The sequence below is a fragment of the Colias philodice genome, chromosome 14, assembly GCF_061535455.1.
Source record: "Colias philodice isolate Cphi_HAF_F1 chromosome 14, ilColPhil1 Martin Lab GWU primary, whole genome shotgun sequence".
Classification (NCBI taxonomy): Eukaryota; Metazoa; Arthropoda; class Insecta; order Lepidoptera; family Pieridae; genus Colias; species Colias philodice.
This window is the reverse complement of record NC_143099.1, coordinates 10,206,196-10,218,991: the sequence shown is the minus strand read 5'-3', so window position 1 is coordinate 10,218,991 and position 12,796 is coordinate 10,206,196. Positions and strand designations below refer to the sequence as shown.

Genomic DNA, 12,796 nt, shown 5'->3' with positions numbered 1-12,796 from the left:
AAATAGCATATTGAAAGATCGAAACTAATCGAAACACGTCAAAATTATAAATGAACCCTGATGCTAGTTCCATCACAAACGCGCGGGATTATCTATCGTAGGAGGCACATGACAGGGGACTGCATTGTGCCCGGCTTATAGTGTTATAACTGAGCCCATCTTTGAGAGACGACACACGTAGCGTGCGTGAGCCTTGTACAGCCCCCCTATGCAAGTGGCTTTCTGTTAGCGTAGCGTTCAATAGAATAGACTACGAATGTATGAGATTGACGTAGGCTGTAGATAAACGTATCTACAGCTTACGTCAATCTCATACATTCGTAGTCTATTCTATTGAACGCTACGCTGACAGAAAGCCACTTGCATAGGGGGGCTGATCATAGTAATATACTATCTTAATATGGTTCGTGACGTGACGTTTCTTTGATGAAATGTGTCTGTTTAACAATGATATTATATATAGAAACAAGAGGTAGATACGTCATCAACGCACCAAAACTGATTCCGTGAATTGGTCCTATTTGGGACCAATGCAATCAGTCAGATTGTCACCGGTCCCAGTGAGCGCATGTGCCGATAGGTACATTAAAGTTGTCGAAAATGCCTTCCTGTGTGTTCAGAAAGTGCACGTATTCGTGCAAAAAAATAAAGAAAGATAAAGGAATATCATATCACAGCAAAATATATTAAATTATTAGTTTAAGAGTAAAAATAACAATTTACAATTCTTTATTAATGACACTTGCTTGACACGTGTATTGAAATAATGAAAGGGATAAAACATTGCTTCAATCACTAGTGTGACAAAGCTAGCGTACACTGTGTTCAAAGATTATCATGTAGATACGATTATTTAAAATAGAACGGTTATTTTATTAATTTCGATTTGGGTAAATACATTTAAATCCACACAGTGCATATAATTAACAAATATATCTATTTATTATATACAATGAAATCGTGATGGCAAAAATGTTTGTTTGCAAAAATGATGTTGAATATACGTATACATTGAAGAAAAGATTATCGCTACTGACGAAAAAGGCTATTTGCTTTTCTGTAAATAGCTATTGAACATAAATTTTATTTGTGTTTTAGATAAAAAAGGCTTATACTTCATCCTTTCTTTTATTTCATCCTTTTTTTTTCATCTAGGCACCACTATTATTATAATTATTATCCTACAAGTTGGAGTGATGACCTTGTACGGGTTTCGGGAACTGCCTTGAAATGAATAGCGTAAGATCGGTCCTTATGGAGTTCTATAAGGAGGACTATATGCAGTATGCTCAGCAGTGGGTGATTATCGGGTGAAATGATGATGACCGAAAACGAACACCACAGCTAGTAATAAATACTTTAATACAGTTATATCTCCAAAAAAGTTTTTTATTATTTTTTTTTTCATTTTAATACGACATCATAATAATCATAAAATAGTAAATGAAATTGTCACATTTATTTACTTGTGCAGGAAACCTAACATCTATAACATTGAACCACAGACATAGATAGACTACGCAAGTACCGCGATCTGTATGAAAACCAAGCGTGTCATATTTTTTGTACTGACCTTGACGCGTTATGACGTCACGAGCGCTTTTTAGTGATGGTTATTTCATTTTACGCTAAATCGATTAGGACGCCACTCGCGCGGCGATTCTAGTATCGTCCTATCCCATCGAAGTAAATCGAAAGAAATCAGATCAAACTAGATCTATGTCTAAGAGGTAATTAAATAAATGAATCGTAATCGATTACTAAATCGATTCAAGACAGAAAAATGATAATTACCATAGACAGAGGAATGATAAAATAAATTTATAAACCTTTTAATATTCTAACAAGTAAACTAATGTGTTTTAGCTTTTTCTTACATATGCCCATTGAGTTACCGTGTACTACGTACTAGAGAGGCCATCGAAAGAAAGTAATGAAACTGTCAATCAATCAATCTTTATGTCCCGTTGCATCAATCCATTTTTCTTTTATGTTCGGGTTACTTGGAAAACTGAAAAAACAAACATAGTCTAAGCAATAAGGAGTTTTGACAAAAAAAATCTATGCCTTTTTTTCTGAAAAATTGCTCCTTCAAATTATCATTTTTCTGTTCGATTATAAAATCGATTAGAATCGAGAACTGTTGCATCAAATGAACATCACTAACCACAAAATTGGACAGAAAAATGAGAACAGAAAAATGAGAAGACGCTATACATTGCTTGTTATCATACGACTCGATCTTTACCGTGCCAAGTAAAAGCCGCAATGTATTCCGAATCATTTCGTATGATTTGGTATCCGTGTTTGTCACGATCGTTTTCCACAGATATTCTTTATTTGATTTTAAAATAAATAGTGCATATTCTGATTAGAAAATTACTTACCGGTGGAAGGAAACATCTCTGCTAACTCGGCCACTCACAGCTGTGGAGTTTCTACAGTTTATAACGGCGTAATTCGGCATTTTACTTTATTCAGCTTCACGTCTTTCCTTAGCGAACTGCAAGCGCGGACTGAGTGTAGGCCAGCGTCAAGTAAGTTTCATAATCTTAGTTTGGACACGGGAAGTACATACACTCGCTTAGTCTATCTTGATACATGTCCGTGCATTGAACCTTCTGTGTCGTTAGTCTATGCCAATTACCATGGCAACTATTTGTTTATTTATATTTAATTGGTGAATTCTTATGACTTTTGCTTACACCTGCGCGGAAGTGACAAACTATCTTTGTCTTTTTTATTTATATCATTTTATTAGAGCCATCTCTCTTATACAGTCTGTCAATGTAATAAATTAAGTAAAATGAAAATTGTATTTGTGTGTGCCTGACACTGCTTAAGGAAGCATTTTTTTTTGGATATATTGTGAGTATATAACGTATCTATACATAAAATATCATTGCTGTTTAATGCAGATATTATGAAGTTGGTAGTGTAACAGGAAAATAGTCAACTCATTTGTAAAATAGACCAATTTAACAAGTAGAAAAAAATGATGTGATTTCGACGACGACGACGAGGAGGTCTGTCCTTTGATTTTCTTTGTAATAACGTTGATGAATTTTTATTCCATAAAAATGGTAAGGTGTTGAATCTGAATAAGTAGAAGATACGCTGATAGAGCCTTAACCCAGATGTTACTGAAACAATTTTTGTAATCATATTAAGGTGAAATTTATATATTGTGTCCATATTGCAAAAAGTTTAACTGGAAAAATAGTATAAAAATTTTATCTATCGTGGAAATCTCGGAAAATGGTGTCCTTTTAAAAGGACGGTAGTAATATGTACTACTAAGTAAGTAGACTATGATATTAAAATGACAACATACATTTCACATATATATTTATGTAGCAATATGAAAGTTTTCAAAACATGATTTAGGATGCAAGGTTCCATTACATTTAGAACAATAGAAATTCTTTCTTGTGACATTCTATACACCGAAGCTGCTTGTCTCTGTACCTAATGATGTGATCTTTTCCATCAAATCCAGAGGTTTCACGGAAACTCTAGCACCTTTACGTTCCTCATTCTTATAAGTTTCGAGCAGATCAGTTCCAACACTTCTACGAATGTGGAGATAATCATAATGGCCCCCTTTTACTTATATATTTGCCAAGAATTATGTATTGCCATATCAAGTCCATGACAAGTCAAAGAAAAATACCACTTCTTGCCTCTGATAGATGTCTTATACAAACCGATGCTCTGGTCGGATCTGTCCACCCCTCCCATTTTCTCGTACTTTTTTTACGACAAGTATATTTTTCTTCTGTTGTTGTGAAAATCTCTTTACCGTTGTAGACACAGGCTGAATCGTATCAAAGTTTGATGCAACAGTCACAACACTGTTATCATTCCATTTGCAAAATAAATTTGTTCTGCTCTGGTCGATTGATGCTTGAATGTACCTCGTGGTGTCTTTTTCAATTCTCAAAGGCAGTAGGCAAAGGGCATTTCGCAACGCGATTTTCACGTACTGTGCCAGTAGTCTTTATTCCTCGTACTCGAAGTTCATCAATGAGATGAATGGACGTAAAAAAGTTGTTAAAAAATAAATGGAATGCAGCTTTGCCCTATATTTTTCGCAGTACATCGGCATACTGTAATACAACGCTTGCACCCAATCCCAGAGGCTTTTGGTATTTGTTTTGATTACCAACATCATTCGATTGTCCTTGGTATGGATCACACCAAACTATACAACCTAACCGTGTCGCTCCGACCCAAAATTCATACCCCCATCTTATTGGTTACCCTCTTATAAATTGCTTGCATGAATGGCCGCCATAGTAGGGCACCATGGCTTCGCTGATGCTGTGATGCTCTTCAAAGAGTGCATGCGCAAAAAAGTACTCTGTAGTAGTACATATTACTACTGGCCTTTTAAAAGAACGGCAATTAAAACTGCATAAATATCACAAATAAAATGTGATCTAATAGTAGGTAATATATATTTCTGATAAAACACGTTTCAAATTACGTGTATTTAAAATAAATCAAGTAATTTGTTGTAATTTATTGATAATACATTTAACTTGATTTATCAATGGAAAATGGCAGAAATTCTAAAATAATTTAAAAATATACCACTGTTATAAAACGACACAACACTTTAATTTTCCAATTCCTACAACCGTGAGGTGCCAAATGAATATAAACATTTTTTTCAAAAATGCCCTCATTGTTAATAATAATTTTATTTATGGTGCGTCCTTTTAAAAGAACGATAGTAACAACTGGGTTAATGACGTAAGTGTTACGTAAATCTTGTAACCGAAATTAATGCAGGCATTATCAAGGGAGTGCTAAATTATTCGAGTCTTGTGTACATTATTACATACAAGTACTATGTATTAGTTAACGAAGGGTACTCGAGGTTAAATTGGATCACCCCAAGAAAAACATGGATTCAGTATAATCAAAAACGCTAATGTTTTTGTATATCTTGTAAGGGGTATTCAGGGCGTTAATTTTATTTAACTTCATAATGATATATGAAGATTCTGAATGTTAAACAGGCATCGCTGGGAATATGTTTGGGTTTGAATTTAAATAATAAGTTTTATTGAGGGAATTAGGTTAATAAAATGTTAAAAACGTGACTGTTTGAAATTATAATCCTATAGGGTAAAAGTGGGATAGATGCCCCACTTTTTGAAATAGCCTCATAATTTTAAAAACATGAATCTTATACGAACACTTTGTATGAATATAGCTAGGTTAATTATCTGTTTTGAATTACTATATATATTTTTTTATCCTATCATTTATAGATAATGTGTAATAAATATTTTTGTAGAACACCTTTTTTGAGGATAGATGCCTAACTAGTTGGATAGTTGCCCCACCATGAAAATACTAAGGAGGATAGATGCCTGCAGAGTGGGATAGATGCCTTACATACTCTATAAACGCGAAATCTAATAAAATTTATATGATAAACCAGCAAATGTCATGTTCACATAGTTGTTCTGTTGTCCAAGAATATACTTGCGCTCTCCTACATTTCGTTTGTATTTTCGTGGTGTGGTTCTCCTACAATCAGTATAAGGGCAGATCATTAATAAGTAAGTAAACATAACAAAAAAAGCAAATTAAACGAGTAAAATCGGTTAACATAGAGAAAACCTCTGACGCAATCAGGTAAAAATATAAACAGTACCTGTGATTATCGATAATAACATGTACATATGTATTGAGGGATAGATGCCCTTATTTTTTTTTATTAAATAAAAACAAAAGAGCCACTATTTTTACTTAGATTTGTACTTAATGAACCAGTGTATAGACATAATAAGAAATATAGTGAAATTTATTAATACTTATAAAGTTATGCAAAGGCAAATATCAACCTTTTTAAATTTTAACGTGTTCGTGAAGTTCGCCGCCGATATTATAACACGCACTAGCGAAACACGTCTTCACCAAACAACAGCTCATGCGTATACGAGGTTCGGGGTGATATAAGCTCCTATTTAAATCATTAATTCGTAGTCAGGACTCTGGGAAGTGAGGTTTTTTGAAAATGGGGCATCTATCCTAGTGCGGCATCTATCCCACTTTTACCCTACGATGAATTGGATTATTTATATCATACAAAATCAACCTTTATATAGACAAAATACACAATAAATTGTTCTTTATTTATTTTCAATGCGATACGAGTAAATTTTTTCATAAATATTTAATCCATATTATAAATCTAAAAATGAATATTCGTTTACGTGAAGTGTTTACATACATGTTAACCTATTTAGGTGCCCTATTTTCACCTTACGCTTGAACTAATTTCTTCAAAATCAAATGCTGTTAAATAACATGACTTACACCGAACAGAATACTATTTTATGTATTATTCTATTTATTGTTTGCTAGGTACTACAAAAAAGTACATTTATCGTTGTTAACATCACTTTTTATTTAAATTATATCTTTAATTTTTTGTAATCATATATTGTAACTCTACTCAAATGAATACACAAATTTACTCATACTTTAAAAATAAACTCAATAGCTACAGTCGAGTACTAAAAGTATGAAATAGTAAATCTTCCCCCGCTTATAGCTTGGAAACTTTAAAAGCACTGCTAGTATGCAATGTGTCCCTTGGCAATTACTTAGGAATTTACGAATAACACCTACACGGTGTTCACATTATCAAGAGTAGTTTACATGAATGAGTATAGTTTTAAATTTAATTTGTTATTACCTTTTTATATTTTATCTGGAGAGGGTATTCCATAGTGGACGTAGTTTTTTCTTAAGTTCTACAGTAATTCAGTCATTTTTATTCAAATTATTAAAAAGACGTGCAATTGAAAGTATAAAAAAATTGAATATTCAATAATGTTCAATAACATTTTTAGCCGATGGTAAGCGAATCGCCTATTTAGCTTCTATACTTTCAAAATATTCCGCCGATTGATTATTTGAAGATGACGACGACAAAACGACATGCATTTTTAATGACAAGAAATAAATAGAATTCTATAAATGTTATGATTTAATTGTATTATCTTTAAGGTATTTAAAGTATCGTTAACAGGCTTGTTTCATGTTAACAATGAACAGTAACGAAAAACGGAAGAGTCAAATTCATCATTGTCGGAATAATCAACGAATAGGCCGTGCTTTATGCAAATTTTTGTCGGTATGTTTCGAGATTTACGCTTAATAACAAGCTGGGGAAGTGTTGAAACATTCATAAACTAATTTTAACCTATTGTAACATATTCACGATATCAAATGGAACTAATTAATTTGTTTAATTCAACAAAGGGAACTGTATAAATAAATTTGTACAGATAGTTCTCTAGAGCTCTCTAGAGGTTGTTATTTCGTGAAGAAAATTTTATTCATAATATATTTAATTGTGTAAGGAACGCATCCTTACCTTTTTTTAAATTCAAATTGTATAAAACTATGATATAAACATAATTTACAGAAGTACTTATTTATTTTGTGTCGGTATGAGATAATGCATGATAACTAATTTTAGCCAAAATAGACAAGTAATTGAAACAGGGCATTATTTGTCTATTTCGAGGTAAACTTCATATTTATATAACGTTAATGAACTCAACCAAAATTCAGTTTAGTTTGCGTTATAAAGTCAAAGCTTAATGATGTTTATGTTGTCCCGGTCTGCAATTGAATGAAATAAGTATGTAAATGAGACCGTGATATTTACAACTTGTGAAAAATTATATTAAAGTTAGCTACCAGTACTTATCTGTATGCCTTAGATAATAAATAAAATAAAATCCACATATTAAACTTATTTCATAAACCAGAAAAACGCATAAGAAATTATAGTACACATTACGTCTGTGACCTAACTCCGGGCATACTTAACTATAGCTTTTATGTTGAACCTTGTTCATTGTTGTAGCGAAAAATAAAAGCTAAATAAATGCAAGGCTATAAAGATCCTTAATGCTAATGCAAAAAGGGTAATATGCGTTCCATAAAATAGCTTTTAAACAACATTGTTCACTACGTTATCAATTTCTCGGATGTAAAAATGTACATAAAGTTCTACGAAACATAATCAAAGTGTTCGCTACCAAGTTGCAAGTTAGCCGTAAATCAAATATTTGTTAGTGACATACCAAAAGATTCTCTAGATACACAATCAGCTTTAGCTGTGTTTACTTTATTTAAAAAGTTAGTTAGACTTATGATGTAAGTTGATTAATGTACCCTTTCGAAAAGTTCATTCCAATTTTTTGATCAAGAAAAACTTTTAATTTTCTAGACATTGTAATTAAATAGTAAATGTAATGTTAAAATAACGAAAATAAAAGTTTATTGCACCCACTTAGTGTATTAATAGATATATGTATTCCTAAATAATTTAAAATCAGTCTGGGACTCTTCATTCTTTCTTTCGCATATTGAAAACATATTTTTCTTGTATCAATTTTTATTCCGACTAATTCATACTTTTTTATTGGTGTTAAATAATTAAATCAGGAAAATGAAAATATCCAAGAAAAGGTGTTTCGACATAAAACGGATGGTTTTCTATTTTTAAATTCAGCGATATACAAAAATTGTAATCCATTTCGGTCCCAAAGGAAGTAATGAAGGTCACGACAAGAAAGAAACCTTCAGGGAAAAGCAAATATAGGACTAGAATAAACTGACGAAGAGTTTTATTAGATTTGCCGTAACATTTTGCTGATTTAAAATCTCATGCTTGTTATTCCTCAAGTGGTCTACAGTCACAGAAAGTGGTCTAGTGCCGTCAATGAACTGAGGTTTATTTATAAATATTATATTAGCTACCTTTTATTTAAAAACGAAACCAGCTAGACAAGAACTATCTGTTTAGTCCACCGGGAGGACATTTATCTAAATTTAATATAAAGGGAAACCAGGAAAAATATAGAAATATTTAAAAACATTTTTAATTTTTATTTTCTACAAAAATACTTGTATGCAAAATGTTGCAACACTGCTTTTATTTAGAAAGTGACGTGACACTCGCCACTAATAAAAAAATAAAACATCATTCCACGAAAAAACTCGTTCTATTTTTGAAATTCGTGATTCGTGAATCTAAACTAGATTAGCGTTTTTAACGTTTTTGCATCAAACAATTTTCGACTCAGTGTAGAATTACTAATTAAATATAAGAATAATAGAACGGAAAAAGTTAACATTTGTATAATATTTTGTTCAGTGCACAGATATGAAACTCAAAATGTTAAAGGGTCCAAATTGAATAGCTTTAAAGAACTAACTCGTTACATTCAAATGTTGGCGAAATATTATTGTCACGTCACGAAAATGATTTAAATTTCAACCGCCGGCCAATGGGAAAGACGTGAGTAAATTTTGATTAACCGATGAATAGAAGATTGGTTAGGTTAACTGGTATCCATTATACGACGCAGACCTCGTGAATCCATAATGCGGCTATATCAGACGATTGACTAGTTAATCTATTTTAACGATGAAATTATAAACTTGTATATACATATATACGGATACTATGTAGGGGACTCTCCATTGAAACGAAAATTGATGTTATATAACATGTTATATAACATTTTACCCATAGTTATTTATTGTTTTTCGCATACTTAATAACTCAGGCCCCGGAATCACAGACACAATAGAAAACCTATTGTGTCGTGGACCGATCGGGCCGTTCGGGGCTCAATGGGTTAAATCGCTGTTAGAAAATAGCTCATTGAATGATGTACCTATTCAAAGCTGGCTCACGGTATTTTTGTGGAAACTTAAAAAAATAGCTTAGAAGCAAGACTGACCTATTTGAGGAACATCATACGGTCGGCCAGAGCGCGCGGCGCGCAGCATCATCTGGCTGGCCAGCTCGCCGGGCAGCCGCGGCGCGCGCTTGTTGGTGCGCGCGCGGCGCCGCTCCTTGTGCAGCTGCGGCGGCGGGTACTCGCGCTGCGGCTCCGGAGCCGTCGCGTCCGACTCGAACAGCTCGTGCAGCGGCCGGGAGCGTATCTGCAGCTCGCGGCCGGCGCGCCATTCCGCGGGGTAGCGGCGAGGTGTCGGGTCTGCGGCCGAGCGCAGCGCCAGCGCCGCGATCACGGTGGTGACGCACACCCGCATGTTCACCGCCGCCCGCGCCCTGCGCATCCCTGTACTAAGTGCACGGCCCTGCGCGCTCACTCCCCGGGCGCTTGCCCGACCGCATTATTTGATCTTGACCACCAGGGTGAAAGGGTTGCGCGGCTTCTCGTCGGCTATGCTATGCTCTGCTCTTGGGGATACTTTAGTGTTACCTGCAACAAAGAGCAAAATATTTTAATGTATCTTTTATATGTGTAATCTGTAGGTATTGAAAAAAATATAAAGGTTAAGTACCTTTATATTTTTTTCAAGTTCGATTTAGCTTCATTGAGTTTTGACCAAAGGCATTTCGTGGAATCGGCCTCCGGATCGTTTAAAAGCTACCTATTGTTTTAAAAAATATCGTTTACTTCATTCCTTTGAAGAAATTTTGCGTTCATTTTCTTTTGTTTTCAGTTTTCTTTTGAGGCTGTATCTACATTGTTTTGACGTGACCACTAATTGATATCGAGCATCAAGTCTCGTATAAACCTCATGTTTGTTCTAAAATTTGGCTAATTCTGGCGTATGTTGTGTTAAACAGTGTTGTATTGTGGAGCTAGACTAATGAGGTACAGAGTTGTGTTAAAAATAACTTCAGCGTTAACAACGGAGAAGAAACTAAAAAATATCACGAGCGAAGTTTGTTTGCAAACGACACACTGACAGCAATTTGACAGGTGACTGATGTTACAGATTATAGAAAGAGAAATGTGTTTGGGCAAAGGCTTAACCTTTATTGTGCCATTACTGACGTCCCGTTAATTAAAGTGTTATAAATCTAAGAAATGTAATAAGATAACATTAAAAGTAATAAAATCATACAAGTAGGTAAGATTTCATTTTATTATAAATATAATTAAAGTGATTTACGAAGCTATAATTTGTAGAAGATAATAAATTGTTACCAGCAGCAAATTCAATTAACAAACTAACTGAATCCTTGGTTTGCGGATAGAATTAATATGTATCAACTTATATCGAAACTTAAAGGACAGTGAAATATTTAGAAGGTCGACATCTTCAAAGGCCATTCACACTATACAAGGGATTCTATGTCAAAGGTCCTACAAAGTGATGCCTGCGCGTGATATAAAAATAGTATTAAATTATATTGAAACGAAGAGTAGTGTGAAATATTCAGAAGGTTGAGTTTTTCAAGGGCCATTCACGTTTCATTTCATCGCAAAGGTTATAGCAAGTCTAGCTTGATAAAAGTCGGGTGTACGTACTGTATGGATGGCAAATTGCTGTGGCAGTAATTGATAGGTAGCTCCACTGACAATTTATTGAACTCGCTTTTCCTTTGAGAAATCGGTTCACTGACATAATTTGAACGTGAATGGACAGTATTAAAGGAACCTTGAATTTCCTCGAAGGAAAAATTAAATTTAGATTAAACAAAATTGTACAGGTATTTGTGTTCGGTTTTATATGAGAAATCACAGATAATAATATAAATCTGTATTAGTAACATTACCTTGAGATATTAATGATTTCTAACGACCTAAAGAGCGATTTATTCGTATGTTTTTATTCTGATCTTTCATATCATGTAAGTGTTTTTATCAAGCTTACACAATCGTGTATATTTAAAAAAAAAAAAAACGAATTGGGGTGTATTTTTATGCAATTTCAAAAGGAAAACAGAATGTGACAAGGTGTGCATATTCTCTTTTGTTATTAGTCCATTTCATTGTCGGTTACACGCGACAACGACACTAATATGAAAGCTCACGCATAACAAAAAGTAAAACATTCGTAGGAAAATAAAACGTATATTAACGTCAATCTGTTTGTAGCGAAACCTGTGCGCTATTGCTATTATGAGAAGCAATAAAACTCCACTTTAAAAAGTTATTTTTATGATAAGCTAAAATAAGACACTGTGGAACTTATTGTTTTATAAGCAGTTCTTTAATGGTAATGATTTATTTACGTGAGACAAACAATCTTCTATTTTTGGAAACAAACATGGTCGTCAAATTTCGCAATTTGTTAGTACGCACGCGAACCAGTCTTATACTGAAGGTACTTGTTCCTAATATGTGCCTAACAGTAGAAAAGAATCGCAAAATCCATGCATATTTTTTCAAGAGCCTTTGGATCGAGATATTTTCTCAATTTTTAAATATACACACTTAAGATAGTAAGAAAACTATTTTTTATAAATTTCATTTGTAGATATGGAGGATAGATCTACTTTTACGTCAAAGAAAAAACCTGAAAGTAGCAGGAAATTAGTTTTCAAACAGTTCTCTGAAGTCATAAGGAAAAACCTCAGAAACACCTCAATATTTTAACTACTCTTAACACAACTAACCTTTCCTAGAGATGTGTGTTTTATGGCTCATGACATATTTTGTGCACGGAGTCGTCGAAGTGGATGCTTATGCTAGCGTTGTATAAGATTAAGATAACCTAGCTCGTTATCCCGACCTCGATTCTATTGTATATGCGAGACGATGAATGTGTGAGTATTTGTCAATACAACGTAAAACACGTGTTCACTTTAGGTACCTATATAATTTGAGGTATGATTTGCAGTTCATATATTATGATAAATTATTCTTGCGGTATGAAAAAACGAAAGTATCCCAATAATAAAAATAACAATAAGATAACAATTTTCAATGCTTAAATAGAAAAAATGTAAGCTAGGGCGTTGAATTTAATGTCATCCTTTCGCTTTTAT

The 12,796-nt window shown here is 33.6% G+C and overlaps 1 protein-coding gene across 1 annotated transcript in view; it reads right to left on the bottom strand.

Moving 5' to 3' along the window:
• The window catches only part of jeb (low-density lipoprotein receptor domain-containing jelly belly protein), an 86,562-nt gene that overhangs the window by 49,408 nt on the left and 24,358 nt on the right, over positions 1-12,796 (bottom strand). The window contains exon 2 of the mRNA XM_089703211.1: positions 9,789-10,274. Within this exon, the coding sequence (XP_089559337.1) occupies positions 9,789-10,128 (340 nt within the window). The 5' untranslated portion in view covers positions 10,129-10,274. The remainder of the gene's footprint in view (positions 1-9,788; positions 10,275-12,796) is intronic.